Source organism: Rhinoderma darwinii, chromosome 8 (genome assembly GCF_050947455.1).
Source record: "Rhinoderma darwinii isolate aRhiDar2 chromosome 8, aRhiDar2.hap1, whole genome shotgun sequence".
NCBI classification, from domain to species: Eukaryota; Metazoa; Chordata; class Amphibia; order Anura; family Rhinodermatidae; genus Rhinoderma; species Rhinoderma darwinii.
This window is the reverse complement of record NC_134694.1, coordinates 114,238,343-114,261,105: the sequence shown is the minus strand read 5'-3', so window position 1 is coordinate 114,261,105 and position 22,763 is coordinate 114,238,343. Positions and strand designations below refer to the sequence as shown.

General features: G+C 42.2%; 1 protein-coding gene across 1 annotated transcript in view; it reads left to right on the top strand.

Annotated features, from left to right (window-relative positions):
* Positions 1-22,517, top strand: part of NOTCH4 (notch receptor 4) — a 58,877-nt gene extending 36,360 nt beyond the window's left edge. Inside the window, exons 9-32 of the mRNA XM_075836442.1 lie at positions 72-185; positions 754-987; positions 1,111-1,221; positions 1,648-1,834; positions 2,367-2,512; positions 3,538-3,657; positions 4,062-4,214; positions 4,747-4,975; positions 6,385-6,586; positions 7,768-7,918; positions 8,756-8,940; positions 9,754-9,883; positions 11,624-11,863; positions 13,536-13,648; positions 14,740-15,035; positions 15,650-16,018; positions 16,096-16,241; positions 17,262-17,499; positions 18,686-18,764; positions 18,852-18,993; positions 19,153-19,460; positions 19,595-19,742; positions 19,933-20,030; positions 20,395-22,517. Of these exons, the coding sequence (XP_075692557.1) occupies positions 72-185; positions 754-987; positions 1,111-1,221; positions 1,648-1,834; positions 2,367-2,512; positions 3,538-3,657; positions 4,062-4,214; positions 4,747-4,975; positions 6,385-6,586; positions 7,768-7,918; positions 8,756-8,940; positions 9,754-9,883; positions 11,624-11,863; positions 13,536-13,648; positions 14,740-15,035; positions 15,650-16,018; positions 16,096-16,241; positions 17,262-17,499; positions 18,686-18,764; positions 18,852-18,993; positions 19,153-19,460; positions 19,595-19,742; positions 19,933-20,030; positions 20,395-21,249 (4,994 nt within the window). The 3' untranslated portion in view covers positions 21,250-22,517. The remainder of the gene's footprint in view (positions 1-71; positions 186-753; positions 988-1,110; positions 1,222-1,647; positions 1,835-2,366; positions 2,513-3,537; positions 3,658-4,061; positions 4,215-4,746; positions 4,976-6,384; positions 6,587-7,767; positions 7,919-8,755; positions 8,941-9,753; positions 9,884-11,623; positions 11,864-13,535; positions 13,649-14,739; positions 15,036-15,649; positions 16,019-16,095; positions 16,242-17,261; positions 17,500-18,685; positions 18,765-18,851; positions 18,994-19,152; positions 19,461-19,594; positions 19,743-19,932; positions 20,031-20,394) is intronic.
* The last annotated feature ends 246 nt before the right edge of the window (positions 22,518-22,763 follow it).

Sequence of the window (22,763 nt, the reverse complement as noted above, 5' to 3'; positions counted from 1 at the left end):
CTCCTAACAATCAATAATGGAAATGTGGTCAATATAAAACATGAATTTATCTCCTGTCTGTTCATCCCCAGGATATACGGGAAAGGTTTGTGAAGTGGAGATCGATGAATGTTCAAGTTCCCCTTGTCAAAATGGCGGGAACTGCACAGATATGTTTAATGATGTTCTCTGCTCATGTTCTCCAGGTGAGATGGATTTGTGGCTACCTTATAGGAATATCTACTGCTACACTTACCCTTAGATGCCATCTTAGCTTCACTAACACGAAACCTGAAGGGTAGAGGAGCGGGAAAGTATGAAACTTGAGCCACATATACTCCTCAGCATATGCCACCCTCTTTAGTTCCCACTACCCATTGGTCATTTGGGTACCTGTTTAATGGGCACAATTAGTGCATACTAGTACTACACTTCAAAGGCATCTACGTAGGTCACTTTGGTGCCTAGTAATGCTAACATTGGCTAGTTCCAAGTTAGAATTCTATATTTTATGAACTGTTATTCGAGCATTAGGGCAGTGCCCCACACCCCCTTATACATTAAGTGCAAGGCCATAAATGGAGCCATCTCATGGGTATTATAACTATGCCGATTGTGAGGAGCCCGTGACCATTAGTCCCCATTGGCCCAGTCCACTCTCAATCCGCCCCTGTCTGTAGGTTTTCTCTTGTATTTTTTTATTTACTTGCTTTGTCTTTCTGTACTATGCATTTTTTTTATGTCCCATCATATTCTGCCTTTTCTATTTTTTAGGTTTTGAGGGTAGACATTGTGAGTTAGAGGTGAAGAAATGTTCCAGTTCTCCTTGTCATTTTGGTAACTGTGTAGACCACCCAGGTTTCTACACATGTGAATGTTTTGAAGGACACACGGGTCTGTCATGTGAGCAGGATATTGATGAATGCCTAAGCCAACCGTGCCACAATGGTGCCAAGTGCCTGGATCGGAAAAATGGTTATGAATGTGTATGCGAGCCAGGGATGACCGGTAATCATTGCACTGCTGCTGCCTTTAGCTGATAACCCTCTTTGTTCTTTATAAGTAAATTTTTTGGGGTCTCTTTTTTTAATGTTTTTTTATTCTTTTATATTTTATTTTCTTCTTTTGAAGGTCCCACCTGTGATGCAAACATAAATGAATGTGCTAGTAACCCCTGCGTACATGGACACTGCATCGACCTCGTGAATGATTTCCAATGTCAATGTCTTCCAGGTTTCTCAGGTGATATAAAACACACAGAGATACAGTTATTCTTTTCTACGAAAAACTATTGTGAACTAAAACAAACACGGGTTTCACCATAAAGCGAATAGTAAATGTTAACCCTTTAACACCATATTGTATTTGTTATTTTATCTAAATAGGTTGAAAATTCTGTATTGATTAATTTTTTGAATATATCTTTATAAAGGCCAGGGCTCCATTATTCTTATACAGTGCACCAAATCCCTACATAGACATAGAATTAAAAGATAAGATGCTGGCTGCCTGTAGCCACCACTAGGGGGAGCTTAAGAGCTCACTGCATACTGTATGAACTCAATAATAACACATTATTCTGCAAGCTTCAATGGAAAATCGTAGTCATAAATTGGTGCTATTTGTTTTATATATAACCTGATATTCTGAGTCTTTTTCTCTTCTCAGGCCCACTATGTGACGTAGACATTGACGAATGTATTAACAACCCTTGCCAAAATGAAGGGATTTGCAAAAATGTAGATGGCGGCTTCCTGTGTATCTGCCCACGAGGGACTGTCCTTCCTGTTTGCACTCTTCAGAACATAAGCTGCAGCAATGTTACTTGTGTTCATGGGAACTGTCAGGACAACAGGTACGTTTCTCTCTACAATATCGGGACCCTAGAACGTATCAACATAGGAACTATGATCTATCAAGACACATATAAAAATTTCCTAAAATGACCCCAACAATCATTGAATGGAACTAGGGAACACTAATCTAAGCTCAACAGTGGGAACTTATTTAACCCTACAATAAGGTGCCCCAGATGGTGCCCTGTGCAGTTCTGTCTATTGATGTCCCCCTTATGGTGTACTTTATAGTGCCCAAATAATACAATGATACGGTGTACATATAACCATATCATACAGAGTCCGAATAACCTTGCTGTAAGGTGGCCAAATAACGCTTTAAGCATTGAACATATTATTTACCGTATTATCTTTACAATTCCAAGATCCCTTTGATTCCAGTCAATTTGCAGGAGCAAACCCATTCATTCCCAACTTGTAGGTGCCTGTTACTTGTATATAGAAGCAAATTCATCTTCACACTAGAAAGGGCCCTCAGAAGGGCAAACCAATTCATTCTCCATCCATGATGAGTTTCGCTCTCATTTGCAGTTCTCAATGTGACTGTGATGACGGATGGACGGGACCCACCTGTGATTCTCCCGTCAATGAGTGTGCAAGCAATGAGTGCAAGAATGGGGGAACCTGTCAACCCCATCAGGATGGATTTAACTGCAGCTGTGCTACTGGATATACAGGTACCAAAACCCGATACAGAGAAGCATGCATGTAATATTCAAAAACATTTCCAAAAATATCCACATAACCAGCATTAATGTATGTATGGCAAAGCACAATTCATGGTACGAGTGATAGACATCACTTATCACCCAATGTAATAATGAGACGCCGCCTATATTTGTTATAACATTCAGTTTATTCGAATTAGGACGGACCGCTGTCTTTTATAGCGTAGATCAGGAGCGTCAGTCATATGCTCAGGAAATGTTTGCTATATATCTGATTCTATTTGACTTTTCTTGCATAGACATACTAAGGCTTCGTTCACATGTGAACATGCATTACGGTTTTCTATTGTTCTGATCCATTGTAGGAGCAAAACAATGAAAAACTGGAAGCGCCAGACCCGTCGCATGATGGCCACCAACGGAGCCTGATGGAACGCATTGACTTTAATTATTTCCGTCGGGTTTCCATCTTGGTGTCCGATGTTTTACCAAAAGAATAGTGCAGCATTCTGCATTATTTTTCCCGATATTTTGGCCCGGATTCAAGATTTTGGACCTAACGAAGCCGCTGACGCTGATATGAACACAACCTAATATATGTTGTAAATCTCTCCTATCTTATTTATTCTTTATTATTTTATGGCATTCATATACACTGTATGTGGCATGGACTTTGATCTTAAAGCGGATCTGTCAGCATACTAGGCTCTCTTGTATAAGGGCAGGATAGTATGGTGACAGTTCAACTCTCCTATTAGCCCAAATGGCACAAAAAAATATTGTGCCATTTGGCTAAGAGGAGCCATCAAAGAACACATCAGATTTATAGTTTTAGGTCTGTGGTATTCAGGAGGGGTGCGCTCCCCGGCCTCTCCTTACCTCCTCCCGTATCTGTCAGCAGTGATGGACCGGCTGCCTGTATATATGCAGATACACTACAGCCCGTCAGTCACTGAGCGGTGGGGGGATCTATAGTGTCTTCAGAAATGTAGACGTGAATGATTGTCTGCCATATACATTTTTTTCTCTCTTAGGCACATACTGCGAGACCGCCATATCACGTTGTCATCCAGACAGCTGTCAAAACGGGGGATTCTGTTCCGAGCACCCCAACCTTACCGTCCACTCGTGTCTCTGCCCTATAGGATGGAGCGGTAAGGCAATTTATGGAGCTTTTTATCACTTCATATTTTTTTTATCCATATGCCGCTGTGGTCACAACGGGTTTCTTACCCGATTTGCTCTGGTGGAGCCTGTAAGCCACAATATTTGACCCTCGGTCCCTTCTCCTTTTTAAGCTGCAATGTTTCGATGACATATCTTTTGACTCTTTCGGTACCTTCGACAATCTCTTCCACAATTTATCCTTCTTTTAATAAGATTGCTTCCATCTTCATTCATCATGGTGGCTTATAGTTTAGCTTGGCCTCCTTTGTGTCCCTGGGGTAATTTTTTTGGGACTTTTGACTGACTTTTTTGTTTAATTGATTTGTGGAGATTAGACTTGTCTTTGAGCAAATGTCAGGGCGATGGTTCAAGTTTTGTTCTAATCTTGCAGGACCCTCTTGTGAAGCTGATATCGATGAATGTATGGACGATCCCTGTAAGAATGCAGGAAATTGTGTTAATAGTCCCGGAACTTACAGTTGTGTCTGCTCCCCGGGCTACACAGGGCAGCAGTGTGAAACAAAGCTTGATCACTGTTTAACAGGTGGAGTAGACTTATTACAGTATACTTTATAATATATACTTATATTGACGGTTTTTTAATTCGACAGTGGAAACGGGATCTCCTGCTCAATGAAATTTCCCTAAGTAACAGGAAAGGCGCTCATATTGACCATACCATCATAGCTGGTACTGTGTCAATGGGCAGGGGCGGACAAAGACAACATAGGGTCCTCGTGCAAGAACAGTATATAGGTCTCTTGCTCTAAAATTCATTAGCTGTGTCTCGTACATGCAATCGAATGGAGAGTTGGAAGCTTCCAACAATGCGCCCCTACTGGCTGTATATTTTAGCGTATATGGACTGTAAAGACCCTATTACAATTGAAGTGAGATGGGAACATAGTAAAGGACATGGGATAACACCTATAAGAAAGGTTCAGTCCTCGGATCTACATTCCTCGACTTTAGTTATCTATATCACATATGACCACTTGCGTATTTTTCCTATTTTTTCATGTCTCGATCACTTCTTTTTACTTCTCATCTCATACATTATCTTTTCTTCCCTACAGACCGTTGCCAGAATGGAGGAACATGCACAAGTCTGATAGATTCATTCATATGTTCTTGTCCACCCGGATACATGGGGAAGTTGTGTGAAGACAATGTGGACAGTTGTAAAAGTTCGCCCTGCCATAATGGTGGGACCTGCCGAAAACAAACCGACTCTTACAAATGTGACTGTGTCAGAGGCTACGAGGGAATAAATTGTGAGGTTAATACTCAGGACTGCACTAATAGGTAAGAAAAACATAGATAAGCAAAAAAAAAGAAAACATCAATAATAGAGGGGATGAGTAAGGAAGAGCCCTCCCATCACTCATCGCGGTCATGAGATAATATACTTTAAAGAGGCTCTGTCACCAGATTTTGCAACCCCTATCTGCTATTGCAGCAGATCGGCGCTGCAATGTAGATAAGAGTAACGTTTTTATTTTTAAAAAACAAGCATTTTTGGCCAAATTATGACCATTTTTGTAGTTATGCAAATGAGGCTTGCAAAAGTCCAAGTGGGTGTGTTTAAAAGTAAAAGTCCAAGTGGGCGTGTATTATGTGCGTACATCGGGGCGTTTTTAATACTTTTACTAGCTGGGCGTTCTGATGAGAAGTATCATGCACTTCTCTTCAGAACGCCCAGCTTCTGCCAGATCACGCTGTGACGTCACTCACAGGTCCTGCATCGTGTCAGACGAGCGAGGACACATCGGCACCAGAGGCTTCAGTTGATTCTGCAGCAGCATCGGCGTTAGCAGGTAAGTCGATGTAGCTACTTACCTGCAAACGCTGATGCTGCTGCAGAATCAACTGTAGCCTCTGGTGCCGATGTGTCCTCGCTCGTCTGACACGATGCAGGACCTGTGAGTGACGTCACAGCGTGATCTGGCAGAAGCTGGGCGTTCTGAAGAGAAGTGGATGATACTTCTCATCAGAACGCCCAGCTAGTAAAAGTATTAAAAACGCCCCGATGTACGCACATAATACACGCCCACTTGGACTTTTACTTTTAAACACACCCACTTGGACTTTTGCAAGCCTCATTTGCATAACTACAAAAATGGTCATAACTTGGCCAAAAATGCTTGTTTTTTTAAAAATAAAAACGTTACTGTAATCTACATTGCAGCGCCGATCTGCTGCAATAGCAGATAGGGGCTGCAAAATCTGGTGACAGAGCCTCTTTAAGTTTAAGAGGACCTGTCACTAGGTGATATAAGTTGAACTGGTTTTATGACCTGAATAGCGCTGTCTCCCTGATTCCAGCGCTGTTTTTCTTTTTTTCCTGGACCCCCCATTCCAGAGATCTGGCCCACTGTTGTATTGGCTCCATCTATAAAAATTAGCTGTAGTTAGCCAACAGGAAGTGAACTACCCTCAAGCTGCCTCATGCTGATTGGTCAGCATCACAGGCAGGAAAGCTAGCTCCACCCCATTAGCTAACTACAGCAAATTAGTATATAGAGAGCCAACAAAATAGTGGGCCATATGTCTGGACTGGGGGGCTCCAGGAAGAAAAGAAAAATAGCACTGGAATCAGTTCAGATTAGCAAACCAGTTCAACTTATATGACCTAATGACAGGTCCTCTTTAAAGGTTAGAGGGATATAAGAACAACCCTACTTTGTTACCTTTATCCATGTTGTATATTTTAGCTCCTGTCTTAACGGGGGCACCTGTGTGGATGGCATTGCCTCCTTCACCTGTCTATGCCCAGAGAAATTCACAGGTAGCCAGTGTCAGGATCAGGTGACGTTTTGCAAACCAGAACCATGCAAGAATGGGGGCACCTGCCATGATGTTCCAGGAGGCTACATCTGCTCCTGCCCTGAGATGTACACAGGGGACAACTGCGAGGTTAGTAACAACAATATAAGACCTTATTTAGAAAATGGAATATATTTTAATGGTAAAGTTGATTAGAATACGGAGCAGGTCCATTGACAACGTTGTTGGATTATACAGTAAGCCGATTGAGCCTGGCACAGCCCTACTGCTCTATTACACACCCATAGTGCACTTGTATGGTACCTCCATATAGTACTATATTCTTCCCTATAATCAATGTCTCTAAGGGAGGATACCTCCATAATTCAGAATGCAATGGAACATGACACAAGTTAACTAAATATACAGAATGTAAGTCATTTGTATATACATTCATCAGGATACGTCTCAAATTGGCAAAAATCGCTTTCACCATTCCCAACGCTGCTTGTAGACCAATGACCGCATTTATAATGGTGTTTTCACGCATCGAGTCAATTTGCATGTTTTGCTGCGATTTATGCAGCAAAGCCCAAGATTTCACCGCGATGTGTGAACACAACTTAAGGGTATGTTCACACGCACTGTTTTCAGACGTAATTCTGGCATCTTACGCCTCGAATTACGCCTGAACAAACGACTCCATTACGCTTACAAACATCTGCCCATTGCTTTCAATGGGTTTTACAGTGAACTGTTCCCACGAGGTGTTATTTTATGCGTCGCTGTCAAAATACGGCGCGTAAAAAGACGCCCGCTCATAAGAAGTGCAGGACACTTCTTGGGACGTTTTTGGAGCCGCTTTTCATTGACTCCATTGAAAAACAGTTCCAATAAAGTCCGTAAAATACGCCGCGAAAAACGCGAGTAGTTACAAAAACGTCTGAAAATCAGGAGATGTTTTCGCCTGAAAACAGCTCCGTATTTTCAGACATATTTTGCTAAGCCGTGTGAACATAGCCTAAGACTGATGAGGGTTTGGCAATGCATGATTGAATCTTACTACTCAATTTTGTCCTGGTATCGTGGTTTCTTCAACTCTTCATAGAAAGTTCACTAAAGTTATTAGAACAAGTCCCCGGAATACCTCATAAATCCCACAGATGACGTTCACTGGACTTCACTACACCAATAATGCTAGAAAAAAATTTGCTCAAGTCATGGTCTTCATCTGTACATTGTCCACAGACTTATGTTACTTACACTGCTTGATATTTTCTCATAAAAAATGTTGATCCCATCGTTCACTCTTCTAACTATTATGTAACCAGGACACCGTAGATTTCTGTGCTCGTAGACCGTGTCAAAATGGAGGATCCTGCTCCCAGACAGGGACCAACTACCGCTGCTTTTGTGCTCTTGGATGGGCTGGAAGTCATTGTAAGACCTCTCTTCTGACCTGCAAGGCCACAGCTTCCAGAGGTAATAACTGTAAACTATTATATACCATTCCATAGAAGACAAACTATATATTCATGAAGTTCAGACACAAAAATAGAGGATGGTGGGGGAAAAAAAAAATCCTTTCCGAGTGGCGATCAGACTGGATCAACATTTCACTACTTATTTCTATATATACTTTTATGTTACTTTGCTTGAAGAAAGCATTTAGGAATCTCCAGAAGCATTGGTTGATTGTTGGGCTTCATTGCTCTTACAGTAAAGAAGACTTTCCTGTTGAAGATTATAATTTTTTTTGCCCTTTTGACTTTTTAGGCAACTTACACGGAACATCTGCTCACAGTATTTTTTCTATTGGCTATTTCTACATTTGAATAAGTTTCTCATGTCCCTCTATAAATGTTTCTGTTCTACTCCCTTCCGTCTTCATCAGTTTTGTTTCACCTTTTTTTCACTTTTCTCACTGCAAGACATCATTTTTTGTAAACTGTTGCCCAGAACTGAACTTCATATTCAACGTGAAGCCACAATAAAGCGTTAATATTATGTCCTTGAGTTTATGCTTACTTTTATACAAGAACATATAATGCAGGCCTTTATAGCAGCAGATTGACATTATAAGCTTTTTTTTCATCTGTGACCTACAAGTACACTCGTGATTCTCCCGGTTTTACCACCTTGGTGCAGGCATTTTTATCATAAAGTGGATTTCCAATCTCTAAATATGTCTAGGGCACAACCTATTACCTAGTTTTCCATGAGGTAATACTATTCCCAGTGGTGTTAAAATATGACACCCAATCAAAAAAACACTAGGGAAATGCAGTTGCTATAATATATATTATGTTCCACACACAGGAATAAACCCGGACTCTCTATGTAATGGACATGGACACTGTGTGGACTCTGATACGTCTTATATGTGTCGCTGTTTCCCTGGTTATTCTGGTGCTCTTTGCCAAGAGAAGATTGATCCATGCCAGCCAAACCCTTGTAAAAATGGCGGCCATTGCTGGGAACTTTCGGGGTCACCTTCCTGCCAGGTAAATTAATATTCTCCAGAAACACACAACTAGAAAGAATTAAACTGCACTCATCTAATGGAAGTCTACTCAAATGGACTCGGAAACCTAAACTCTATTTCTCTATCGCTCTTTGCCTTATATTGTTCCCTGGAATTGGTGGGCGGCAGATTATGCAGGCTGACCTTATGGTCCTTAAAGAGGACCAGTCCCCTCTCCTGACATGTCTATTTTAGTAAATACTTGTATTCCCCATGAAATAACAATTCTGGAATATATTTTCGAAGAACTCTGCGTTGTGTCCTTCCTCTGTTATTCCTCCTAGAAATGTATGAATAAATTGACAACTGGGTGTTATTCACCTTGTCAAAGCGGAGTGTCCCTACACAGTCTCACTCTCTCAGCCCTGATTGGACAGTGGCAGTCTCTGTGGGGACACACCCCCAACTGGTCACACCCAGAAGTAAATTTATTCATTTCTAGGACGAATAACAGAAAAACGGCACAATACAGAGTTCTAAGAAAATATGTTCCAGAATTGTTATTTAATGGAGAATACAATTATTTACTAACACCGACATGTCAGGAGAGGAGACAGGTATTCTTTAATGTTCAATGCGGCATAATCCTCAATATAATGAATGCTAATTAGGCCATTGTCAAGGAAATTGTTGCGTGAAATTAGACCAAATTTTCCAGTAACCTCTACACATACATCAAAGAGAGCATAAAAGATGGGGCTTCAACATTTTCTTATTTTTTTTCTCGTCAAAATTAAATATTCGGTTTGGGTTGTTGAATATTCACTTATATGAATAATTTTCCGCTTTTTAGTGCCCCCTTGGTTACTTAGGAAAAACCTGCTCAGAAAGAGACCCATGCCAACCCCTACCATGTCAACACAATGGAGTGTGCGTTCCCCAAGGTGGCAGCTATCACTGTGTATGTCCTTCAGGAACTCAAGGTTAGTGCAGATGTTGTAACAGTTCACAAATTGACTGATTGGATTAAGATGTGAGGTTCATAAAAACTAAGAAGAAGTAATGCAGAAGCGGGACAACCTCTCTTATTGCCAAAGACAGGGTTTCCAGAATGCACTCCACACCATTAGCTCTCGAAGTTCTGAGTCACAGATGTTGGATGGAAAATCATTCATTTAATTGGCACCATAGCCAGTCTCCTACTCTGCCTACCCCTTGTCCCAGCCCTGTGGCAGGACAGTAATCCTGATTGGGCAACACTTACTGGTTTAGGACCTGTTCACCGCTGCTCTCACCATTATGTTGTTCTGCTCCGTGAGAGGACGCCGGTTCCATTGCACCCACAGGCACCAGTGGCGCCCAACCAAACCCATTGACTTTAATGATTTTCGTCAGGGTGTCTATACCTTTACTGGATACAATAGCGCAGCATGCTGCTCTGTTGTTTCCAGTACTTTTGTCCAGATCAGCGACGGAGGCCCATAACGGAGCCTCCAACACAGATGTGACCGGGCCCTTAAATAAAAGCCTATATATTATCACACAAATCAGCCAATGTAAGAAGTAAGTCACCTTGGACGTCCTTGCATGAAAATTTTTGTGAAAGCTGCCTGAAGATATTCACGGGGGGACATACACAATAGAGTTTTGGCATATCACAATACAAATGACCAAGCAAAGATCTAAAATGATCCATATAGAATTTACCATTGTGAATGTCCTTTAGGCTGTGGGCCAGGGCCGGCATTAGCACCCACTCGGCCGCCGGGTGCTGTCGTTGCCGGTGTCACTGCATTACTGTCCATATATGGACGAGAGAAGGAGTCCCATGCAGAGCGCAAGCGGCTCTGCTCCAGGACTCCATCTCTGGGGAAGCCCCTGACATCACTGTCCATATAAGGACAGTGATGTCAGAGGGAGAGAAGGCGTCCCAGGCAGAGCGCTAGCGGCTCTGCTCCGGAACTCCGTCTCTGGGGAAGCCCCAAACATCACTGTCCATATATATATATAGACAGTGATGTCAAGAGCAGAGCAGGAGTCCCAGGCAGAGTGCTAGTAGTGCTCTGCCCAGGACTATGGCTCTGGGGTTGCCCCTGACAACACTGTCCAAATATTGGCAACAACGTCAGGGGTTTCTCCTGAAGCGGAATCCCCAGTCTGAGCATCGTCAATGCTCTGACTGGGGATTCCTCTCCTAGAGGGAACCCCAAAGGCGCCAACTACAGGGAGGGAGGTTGTGTGGGACTACCAGGAGTTCTTCCGCAAAGAGGCCTACTAACTCTGTGTCGCCCAAGAGCCCACATAAACCTAGAGCCGGCCCTGCTGTGGGTGGCAGCTTGTTACCAACTATAGAAGAAGCGGTTTGCCGGCCACATTATAAATGCAAATGCCTAAAATTTTTCTCAGCTCTGGCTGAACGTGAGCAGAAACAGCCTAAAGTGGTTGTGCAGGATTAGAAAAAAAAGGGTCTATTTTTTCTATAAACAGCGCCCCACATGTCCATAGGCTGTACCTGGTATTGCATCTCAAGTGAATGGATCTAAATTGCAATACCAGACGCAGCTCATGGACAGGAATGCCACTGACAACCCCATTAATATGTACAGCCACAGCGCCCCCACAACAAGGACAGACACAATTCCACAATATATGCTAATTAAAAATAATAGTAAGCACAGACGAGTGTCAGCTCTGTGGTCATATATTCTTTCTTTATTTATCAGGAGCCCGGTGTGAAACCGACATTGATGACTGTGCCACCACTCAACCCCGGTGCTTTCATGGGGGCACTTGTCTGGATAAAGTTGGCGGTTATACTTGCATATGTCCTCAAGGCTATGTAGGAGACCGCTGTGAAGGGGATGTGAATGAGTGTCTCTTCAACCCGTGTGACCCGCGAGGGACAGTTGCCTGTGTTGAAGTGACCAATGGCTACCAGTGCCAGTGCCATCAAAATTATACCGGTAAAGCCCGTTACCTCTCTCTCCCAGAAACTGTTTTCTATACTAAGGGGTTGTGCACACACACTAATTACGTCCGTAATTGACGGACGTATTTCGGCCGCAAGTACCGGACCGAACACAGTGCATTGAGCCGGGCTCCTAGCATCATACTTATGTACGATGCTAGGAGTTCCTGCCTCTCTGCAGGACAACTGGCCCGTACTGTAATCATGTTTTCAGTACGGGACAGTAGTTCCATGGAGAGGCAGGGACTCCTAGCATCGTACATAACTATGATGCTAGGAGCCCGGCTCCCTGCACTGAGTTCGGTCCGGGACTTGCGGCCGAAATACGTCCGTCAATTACGGACGTAATTAGTGTGTGTGCACATACCCTAATAGTAATGTCAGCCGTAATCCAATGTGAGAAAAGTGCATTACAAACAAATGTTTGCGTACTGAGCATGAGACATATTAAACTGTTGATGACATGCAACCACTGTGGGGGAAATGTATTAGTGCTTAGTATGCCAGTCACTCCCCAAGTATGCATGCCCTGTTCATGAATCTGGTATTGGGGTGTTCCAACACCTTTCTTATTGGATAAGTAATAAAAAAAATTGAGAAATGGGTGGTGCTTTGTGTGACTTTAAAAGCCACGTCCATTTTCCCCAACATATGGTATGTATGAAAAAAAGACCAAATGCCATTTTTGTAATATATCATGTCCTAATTAAAGAGTGTTTCCATGCAGATAATATTTAGAGAGTAGATTCTCTTTAAAAAAAACCTTTTCATGAATTGGTGGTGAATCTAAAAATAATGTAATATACTTTCACTAACTTTTTAGCTTTCTTTGACCAGGAGAAGATGCTGCAGCAGAGAGTTGTCTTTATGTGTAGTCTGGACCGCCTCCTCACATCTGTAACAAGGCAATTAGGGGGCGGTCCAGACTACACAAACTTACTGCTGCGCGGCAACCGATTTTCTTATTTCAATTTCCTTCAACGATATTGGAATTACAGTGAACATACACTATACGTATAATCAGCATATACTGTATGTCAAAATATAGCTTGATGCCATTTACCATTCATTTTGCAGACCCTGACTCAGACTTTAAAGTGTAGCTAAGCGTTTGACAAACTTCTGACATCTCATAGTGACATCTCAGAAGTTTAGATTGGTGGGGGTCCGAGCACTGAGACCCCCACCAATCTCTAAAACGAAGCCGCTGAAGTGCTCGTGTGAGCGCTCAGCCGCTTCGTGTCTGTTCGGCTTTTTCCGGAAATAAATGTATCGGTGTACTGACTCAATAGAAAGTCTATGACTCTGCTACATCGGCTTTCCAGAAAAAGCCGAATAGACACGAAGCAGCTGAACGCTCACACGAACACGTCAGCGGCTTCGTTCTAGCGATTGGTGGGGGTCTCAGTGCTCGGACCCCCACCAATACAAACTTTGTCAAAGTTTAGCTACACTTTAAAAGGTTGTATTGTAAAGACACACATGTACCCTATAGTATAGGATTGTCTAGACACCGTCACCACTTATTTACAACAGATGGAAGCGTTTCTCTTAATCTCCCTTTTCTATGTTCAGTTTTCTTATTATTATTATTATTATTATTATTATGATTATTATTATGATTATTATTATTATTATACTTTATGTACATTTTGCACTCTCCACAGGTCAGAGGTGTGAACATCTAATCAAAGTCTGTGACAATAACCCGTGTGAGAATGGCGGACTCTGTGCAGTGGGCGTAAACACCAATCTTGGATTCACGTGCACTTGTCCAAAGGTAATTATCAATGATTAGTCAGCACTACGGCTCCAAATCTTCCATGATGCCTATAGGAAAATTGCTAAGAACAATCATTCTAATTAAATTATATTTGAGGAAGGCAACGTCTCATCTTCTGGATGGACTAGAACTCCCAGCATCCCATTAACAGACTGACTTCTTCATTTACACTGGGCAATAATCATTATGACGGCTTGGAAACAAGCGACTGGTGGCAATTTCTGCAGTATTGTACAATCTCATGTCTATGGGGGCACCCAACAGTCCCCTGACAGGAGATGTAGGGGGAACTCCAACGTGGCCAAAACTTTGCTGTAGATAAGCCGCTGCTAGAGGTTTCTTTGGCAGCTGCTTATTCACCTCTCCCCTTAGAAATAAACATGCACACCCCGTCTATCCAACCGCATAGTTATGGAGGGGTCAGGAGAGATGGCTGTAAATTATTGTCAGCGGTATCTGTACATTTACATGACATATGTCTGCCTAGCACATGGCTTTCTCGAGACAACGCTGCTGCCGGGGAAAGGAAACTCTGCCGTGAAGATTGTACTGATGAAAATGACCATCAGATATTCTGAACAATTTTTCGTGTAAAACTGACCTCTAGGTGTCTCTAAAAAACATTGTATGATTAGATGACTTTATAAAATATACAACAATGGCAGGTTATGATTTTTTTGCAAATTCAGATTTTTATTAAACACCAAGTCATTTTTCAACCATTTTTATTGCTCCAATGAATTTAAAATAAAAAATTAACAAATCATCTTGAATAAAAATTTAGGATTTTATGTACACAGCTCATGTACAAACTTATGTGTTGCCATGATTACAGACTACAAACTACCCCTGTGTGTAGTCTGATCCTGCCCCTAATTTGAAATTCTTACAATTTTTTTATTTTTTTTTTAGAAATCTCTTTGTTGGTCCCAGTATTTAAGTAAATACGTACATGAAATTGCTTCAGCCATATAATTATACGTTACAGATTCAATTTAACTCTTGCGTTACATTGATTTTCATGATATAATCTGAATCATGACCATACTAAGGGATCTTCATCTCAATTTCTCTTTATCTGTGCTCAGGGGTATTTGGGACCCACCTGCACTACCAACATGTGCACTTCATTCACTTGCTATCATGGTGGAACTTGTGTCTTGGGAATGGATGGCAAACCACATTGTAATTGTACCCATGGTTTTACTGGACCTCAATGCCAACATTATGTGGGACCTACCTCCTCACATCCCCAGGGACCCCGGAAACAATGTCCACACGTAGATTGTCGGAGGACCTTCAGAAATGGAATCTGTGACCAGCAATGTAACAATAAGGCGTGCCTATACGATGGGTTTGACTGTAACGTTACAGGAATTTGCAAGTAAGTCATGAATTCAGAAGGACCTGGTGGCACAAAAGAGGCATAAGGCCCTAAGTCTGTCAATAGTAAAGTTATATTTTCCATGGTTGCTGATACTGTGTCTCAGGGATCTTGCAATATTATTTCTTGTCTTTGTTGTTTGAGAAACATTTAAAGGGGTTGTACAGGATTAGAAAACATGGCTGCTTTCATTTAGAAACAGCGCCACACCTGTCCACAGGTTGAGCCTGGTATTGCAGCTCAGTTTGATTGAATCGAATGTGGCTGAGCTGCAATTCCACGCCCAACCTGTAGCCACACGTGGCACTGTTTTAAGTAGAAAGCAGCAAAGTTTTTGTAATCCTGTACAACCCTTTTAGGGATGGACCTATTTCATGTTCTAAAAGGACCAGTCATAATGGCCTGAAGGTTTGCGGAGATCACTTATATCACATAAAAAGCTATTCCCGAAAGCACCATGGGTCTTGGTGGGAACCATGGCTCCCTCCTGATCTACCGGATTCTTGGTATGGCCATACTATAGCTAGAATTACGATGAGGACTGACAATTACACAGGCAGCAACCGATTCCGTATTGTTCCTTCTCTCACTTCGTGATCTCCCTCTTTCCACAGTCTTCTGTATGACAAGTATTGCCTCGATCATTTTGCCAATGGTCACTGTGAGAAGGGATGTGATAATGCAGAATGTGGCTGGGATGGAGGTGACTGCTCCGGACATGAGCACCCTGAAGGAATAGTCATCCTGGTGCTGAGTTATAATGCCTCTGTCCTCCACCGTCACAATGTCATTAAACTACTGCGCTTTCTCTCCATGAGCCTCCACGCAAGGTTACGACTAGCAAAAGACAACGATGGAGATATGTTATTCAGATTGTGTAAAGAAAATAATCCTCAAGACTTGGCTCCAGAGAATTTGGAAAGATGGAAGTATGAGAAAGCCACTGATGCGGGGCAGGAATACGGGGAAAAAGAGACAATTGGGTAAGTGGGACGACAAGGAACTGACAAGAAGATGGAGATACACCAAGCCATTGTGTCTAATGCCATCCTTTCCCCAGGTGTGTCCTGTACGTGGAGATACTTGGCGCCAGCTGTCCATCCTCTTCATGTATTGACACCGCAGAAGAGGCGGCACACTTCTTAGAGGCTCTGAATGAGACGGCGCTGCAATATACTTTTCTGGAAGTGAGCCATATTGCTCCAAGTAAGTTCATACCGGATGTAAATTAGTAAATACTGTCCCAAATAATCGCTCTGACGATAACCTTGCAGGGCTGAAATTCTCTCCACGGTTGGCACGAACCTTCAGTGGAATACAGGCGCCATTTACAGAAAGTTTTGCACAGCTAAATGGAGAAGCTTGAAGACTATGGAAATCTTTGAAGTCAAATTTGTAATTGTTTTTCTTGTAATTGTCCCACAAAACTGACCTCAAGGGGGCGGAGTGTATGCAGAACGTGCCCCCCAATATGGGTGTTTCTGGAAGGGTTTATAGGAATGCCTCATAGATTTAGGTCAGGGCTTAGAAGTGCCCAAAAAATGGGCATTCAAATGTTGGTAAGTATGCAATAATGACTTTTTTTTCTAGATTTTCGTTTAGTTTTGGTATTAAAGAAAATCGAAAGAGCTTCTAACAGGGAACAATATATTGTATTCAGATAACAATTCAGATAAGATCTTAACTTCAGTGCCCCTTTAAACTAGACACCGAATATTTACTTTAAAAGCTGAAAAACTTGCCAATTTTTGACCGCACCAATTTCTCTAACTTCCAAGTCCTTTCTTTAGACCATTGTGTCCCTAAAGCTAGACATAGAGCATTACGTCTGCTGGCTCACAGACCAGGCCTTCTTCCAACACGATTTCCCATTGAAGTCAAAGGCATTCGACATGAACGAGTTTATCCATAATTTAACATCCAACTAAAAAATAGAAGAAGTTTCTGCGAATACTTCAACCTGGTCAATCCATAGTTCTCAAGTTATGCTACACGTGTGGTCATTGGAATCAATTGTACACAAGACAATCCTACCCAACAGTTGGCCGAAACTATTAAAACCAAATCAAAACTTTCAGATGCCAAGAGACAGATCTTTTCTTAATGATTCCGTTTCGTTAATGATCCTTCCTCAGGTTTTAGATGTCTAGGGTCATCTTATTTTCATACTTCTCCCAATTTATTTTGACCTAAACTTTTGTTTTTACAATTTATTTTTTATATCAGGTTTTATAAAACCGTCCTCTTCCCCAAGCTCTCCAATCCCATTTCATCAGGCGCCATGGTTTTTGCCAGTAAGTGTTGTTTTTGCAATGGTTGTGATAGCTGTGGTGATCATTGGGGTGAAAGTCAGCAGGAAGCGTCAGCATGGCACACTATGGCTACCGTCCGGCTTCAACCGGCATCGAGCACAAGAAGGGAATAGGAGGCGAGAACCTGTGGGTGAAGATTCTGTTCGTCTTAAGTAAGTAAATTTGCCAATTTCTTGAGTTCTCGGGCTTGATAACCTCTGCATTTATATCAATCCATGAAAAGTTTACAGACACCATGAAACAAATATAAATTGTTTATTATATATTATAGCCAAAATAAAAATCGGGCCCCTTGTTTCTGGTGCCGGTCCCTCCCCCCATCCTGAGTCCTAGTACTTGTTTGGCCCTCCCTTTAGCAGAAAATCATAGCGTTATTGTTTCCTATTGGCTTTTTTCTGAAAAAACACATTGATGGTCATTCAAGTCAATGGTGTTAAGCTGCAGTATAAAGCATGGCCACATGTACAGATGTGCTGAAGAAGCCGCGGTGCTCTCTAGACCCTTAGGTTTGCTGATTGGTGAGGGACACAGGGGCTGGTAAATCATTAATGGCCAGTCCTAAGGATAGGCCATCAATGTGTTTTTCCAGAAAACCCCTTTAATCCTAACCCTTCCCAGGCACCTCCCCAATGCATCTTTGAGACTTTTGTAAAGCTGGCCAAAAATATAAACGTTTGGCCATTATATGATGAGCATTCCATTTTTTTTCTTTAAATCCGAATATTTTCCACAATATAAAAGATTTTGAACCACTAATGATTGGGAAAACAATGTTGGTTATCGTTGTCTCCCGACTTCCTCACCCCTCTCACAGAATGCAGCTTCATCCTCCTCCTCCCCCTCCTCTCTTTCTGTTACCCCCTGTACTGTTTTTGTAAAGAATGATTCGGTTTCTGAACGGCCGTGCGCGCCCACGCTATCTGCGGCACAACCACCAAGTCTGTGTGTGTTCTCGCGGGAGGGAACACAGCGCAAGCCGCCCTGACACTGTTCACAGCTGATTGGACAGTGTCAGAGTGGAGACATCACGCCCGCTTGCCTTTTAGTTAGTTAGAAATGCCCCATTGACCGTTGAGGGGCTTATTTACATATCGGGCGCCAAATATAACGGCACCGATATGTAAATAACGGAGGGAGTTAGAAAAATAATTTTACGTGGGACCGTGTTTGTGAAGCCTTTCCTATAACATGCCGCACTTAGCCTTACATGTTTGGGGAGGTGAAAGGTTCTCTTTAAAGTATGCGTTTTTGATGCGTTTTTCGGCATGTAACATGCGTGAACAAGGCCTTACGTTTCTGTATAATGCTTTATTACCCAATTTCTTCACTCTATTTTAGACCGCTAAAACATGATTCCGGGTATGATGATTCAGGCCCAGAAGAAGGAATTGTGCCACCTAAATCTAGAAGAGTAAAAGTAAGACGACAATTTCTCAAATTTTCTAAAATTTTCAGTTTTTTTGCCTCCTGTCTACAACTCATCTTTTCTACTTTGATCTTCCAGCTTAATACAGACCCTACCATTCTTGATCATCGACAGTGGAGTCAACAACATATTGACGCTGGAGTTCGACTCCCACAATGCATTGCTTTAACCCCACCCCAGGAGGACACAGATGGCAGAGACATTGACGTGAGGGGTCCAGGTGTGGGGTTTTTAGCTTTTTTCCAAAACTCTTCTCTCTACCCTTCCACACCCCAACATGTTAGTTGGAGTAGTTTCCAGGTGCTCCCGTTTTTCTCCCTTGGTATCAGTTGTTCTATTTTTAGTACTTTGCTAATTTTTTTACTTTATTCCATTATAGACGGAGTGACTCCACTAATGTCCGCTATCTGTGCTGGAGGAGGTTCAGAACCTGTTGGTGGAGGTGTAGATCCACCAGAAGTTGAAAGCTCAGCGAGTGTTATTGTAGACCTAATTGGCCAAGGGGCCAGTCTCAACGCCCAGATAGATTCTACGGGAGAGACAGCTCTTCATCTTGCTGCTCGTTTTTCCAGACAAGATGCTATTAAGTGTATGTTAGATGCCGGAGCTGATACCAACGTCCAAGACCGGCTAGGAAGGACCCCTCTTCATACTGCTATTGCCGCTGATGCTCTGGGCGTTTTCCAGGTAACTTGTTAAGACTGGAGAAACGAAAATTAAATGTTGGAGAATCATACACATCACAGATTTTAGACAAACAGTCATGGTCACGAAGATGTTTACCATATAAATAACTTGTTCCCTCTCTCTTTCTCTGCAAGACCCTCTTGAGATGCCGCCAGACAGATATTGACGCTCGAATGCATGATGGGGGTACACCTCTAATCTTAGCCTCTCGTCTCCCTGTACAAAATATGGTGGAAGAACTTGTTGCATGTGGTGCAGATATTGGAGCTTCTGATAACAGGGGTATGTTCCTACACATTTATTTAATCTCGGTGAAGCCTCGGGCAATGTAGACTTAGCGTTGGACTCTAATGGTCATTGATGTTCATCGATAGCAGCTTTATTGTTTCCTTACTTCCTGACGATCGGTCGCGATCTTCTTGCTTGGTCGATGTTCCCATCCATTTTTGTTTTCTCCTTGCTCTTTCTATAGGTAAATCTGCACTACATTGGGCTGCAGCGGTGAATAATGTCCCAGCAATGAAGACACTTTTGAGCAATGGTGCAAACAAGGACCTTCAAGACAAGAGGGTAAGAAAGACAAGAATGGCCAAAACATCTAGGGTTAATTTTTTTGCACTCTATACGTATATACCCAGGCTTGTCTTCTCACTTGGTTTCATATAATGACCAATGTACATAGAGGAACTTTATTTGATGACCTAATTTGATGGCTGCATAAGGCGTTGGTCACCCAAGACCAATAACCAAAGCAAAACCGTGGTTCTAACTATTAGGAGACAAGATTCCAATGTGGACTTTATGAATGTGCTCTATACAATCTTTTTTAAATTTTTCTAATGCTACAAAGCAAAAATAGGATTACTAGGTCCAATATATTTCCTCTAAATCTATCTATTGCATCTGCTTCTTCTTTTTCTACATGGTAAAATAGGATCAGACCGCCCTCTTCCTTGCTGCACGAGAAGGAAGTTATGAAGCTGTTCGACTACTCCTTGAACATCAGGCAGATCGTGATCTATCAGATCACATAGGGCATCAGCCTCGACATGCAGCCAGAGATCGTGGCCATAGGGATATCTTACGTCTTCTTGAAGAAAGCAGCAAATTGATGAATAGGAGCACACCTGCTGTCCCAAACACTGGAGCTCCTCAGCTAAAAAAGACCCCCCGACCTCGACCTAAGGAATCTGTCAAACCTCCTCCGTTACCTCACATAGACCTCAGCAGTTCTTGTTATCACAATGCTCCACCTGGTTCCGCGCCACCTTACTTACCAGGAACACAATCAGAAACCAATTGTTGCCAATCACATCATGCCATGGTAAACTATGGAGGAAATTGCCCACCCTATCCCCGAAGTGGCTCATTCTCATCAGGTGTGGCACAATGTCAGTGGGGTGGTCATAGAGGTTGGAAGGTTCATTTTTGTCCAACAGGTTGTACAGTGCCAGAGGCTTCATATTCAGGTGGAGGACAGCAGATGTCTCCTCATGCCCACTGGCTACCAGAAGCTCATTATCCCAAATCTCCAACCTGCCAAAATGCTGTGTCCAACTATTGTCCTACTCCAGCTTTGGAACATCCACCTAACAAAGACGTATCTAGTCCTCATACCGACCAGATGGGGCATAATATATATTTAACCCCTCCTTCATCCCAGTATGGTTACCCTTCTCCTGCGAGCCCAGAAGAAACTCAGTCAACACAAAAGACGTGTATGCATCACCATCCATTTCTTACTCCCTCACCTGAGTCCAGAAATCCCTGGGGTATTGCTTCACCTTAATGTCATTAAAATGTCTTGAATCATAATTCTGAAATTTCAGAAAACAGAAGAAAGGACAATCCTACAGACACTTGTTAAAAAAATGGTTTCTTTATACTCTCAACACATATGAGCCAAAATATCTTATTTCATGTACAGGGCTCATACAGAGATGATTTTTCCTTTAAGACTGGAGGTATAAATTTGTGCTAAGACCACAACAGTTATTAAAAATGTACAAATGTTTAGAGATTAATATTTTGTAATGTATGTATAGGCCTCGTCAAGGGTTTACATACTGTAGAGACTATGGGGCCCTTTCAGAGAGGGAGCTCCGCCCTGGATGGTCCTATTCCTTTTGCTACTTGGTAACAAGAGCCTGTGAAGGACGCCCCTCTTCAGAGGTAGCCAACAAAGAGGTAGGGAACTGGCCAAAGGTCACGGAACAGGCTTGACGGGCGAAACAAACACCAGGCCCTTCGGTTCTGGATGGAAAACCCAACACCATAATGTGGGGCCCATTTTGATATTTGCTATGGGGCCCTTTCTATTCTATGTAACTGGACTTTGTAGGGAAATGTCCAATTTTGAGGACCGTGCTGGGATACTGGTTGATCCCATTCTACTTGACTACCGTTCGATGTGCTGCATTGTAATTAGTTGACCATAAAATAGTGAGAGAGATTGTGCATGTAATTGTTCAATGGCTTGCGGACCACACGAAAGGGCTTCCCGAAGAAGGTCTAGCACTTTATCTTTTACACCCACCGAAAATTAATAGCACCCCCCTACACATATATCAAGATAAAAGTTCAATAATTCAAGGGAACCTACGGTTTTATTTCAGCTTAATAAGTATATTAGTAATAGTATAACTAGCAAGTACCAGCTGCTACCCCTCCCCCTCATTGCAACACCAAGTAAGAAACTGCAGCTGCATCCCCCTCCTCCCTATTTACAGTTTTTCACTAGATGGATTTTGTATGGGCTGAGGAGGTTTCTGAACAGTTACAGAGAGACTGCAGGCAGATGAAGGAGAAGAATATGCCAGTTTTCCATGATAAGAACGTCACATGTACTATTGGTCTGTGCAAAGAATTAGAACGGTGGGTATAAATATGCCATAAATATGTTAGGAATCAGGAATACAGAAATCCTTGTAATGACAGACAATATGGATAGCACTTAGAAATAACCACTTGCACTTTTTTTGCAGGCAGCCATCTGTAAAATACGTGTTATTCTGGGCAATGTGTATATTTTCTATTAAAAAATCGGAAATATAGGTATTCTGTCTTCAAACCTTCTTGTTTACTGGTAACACGAAACCAAGTTATTTCTGCTGTGAAGTTTAATGTAGTCTATTACTCCCTGTTATCAGGCATTTCAACATGAGAAGAGACTGACTGTTCTTTAATGTGATGGGAGAACATTGGATGTCCAGAAAAAAGTCTGACCCCCAGATCACACAAAGAATTGACACATTGCGTTCGTTCACATGAACATATTATAGCTTTGTATGGCGACTGAGTCTT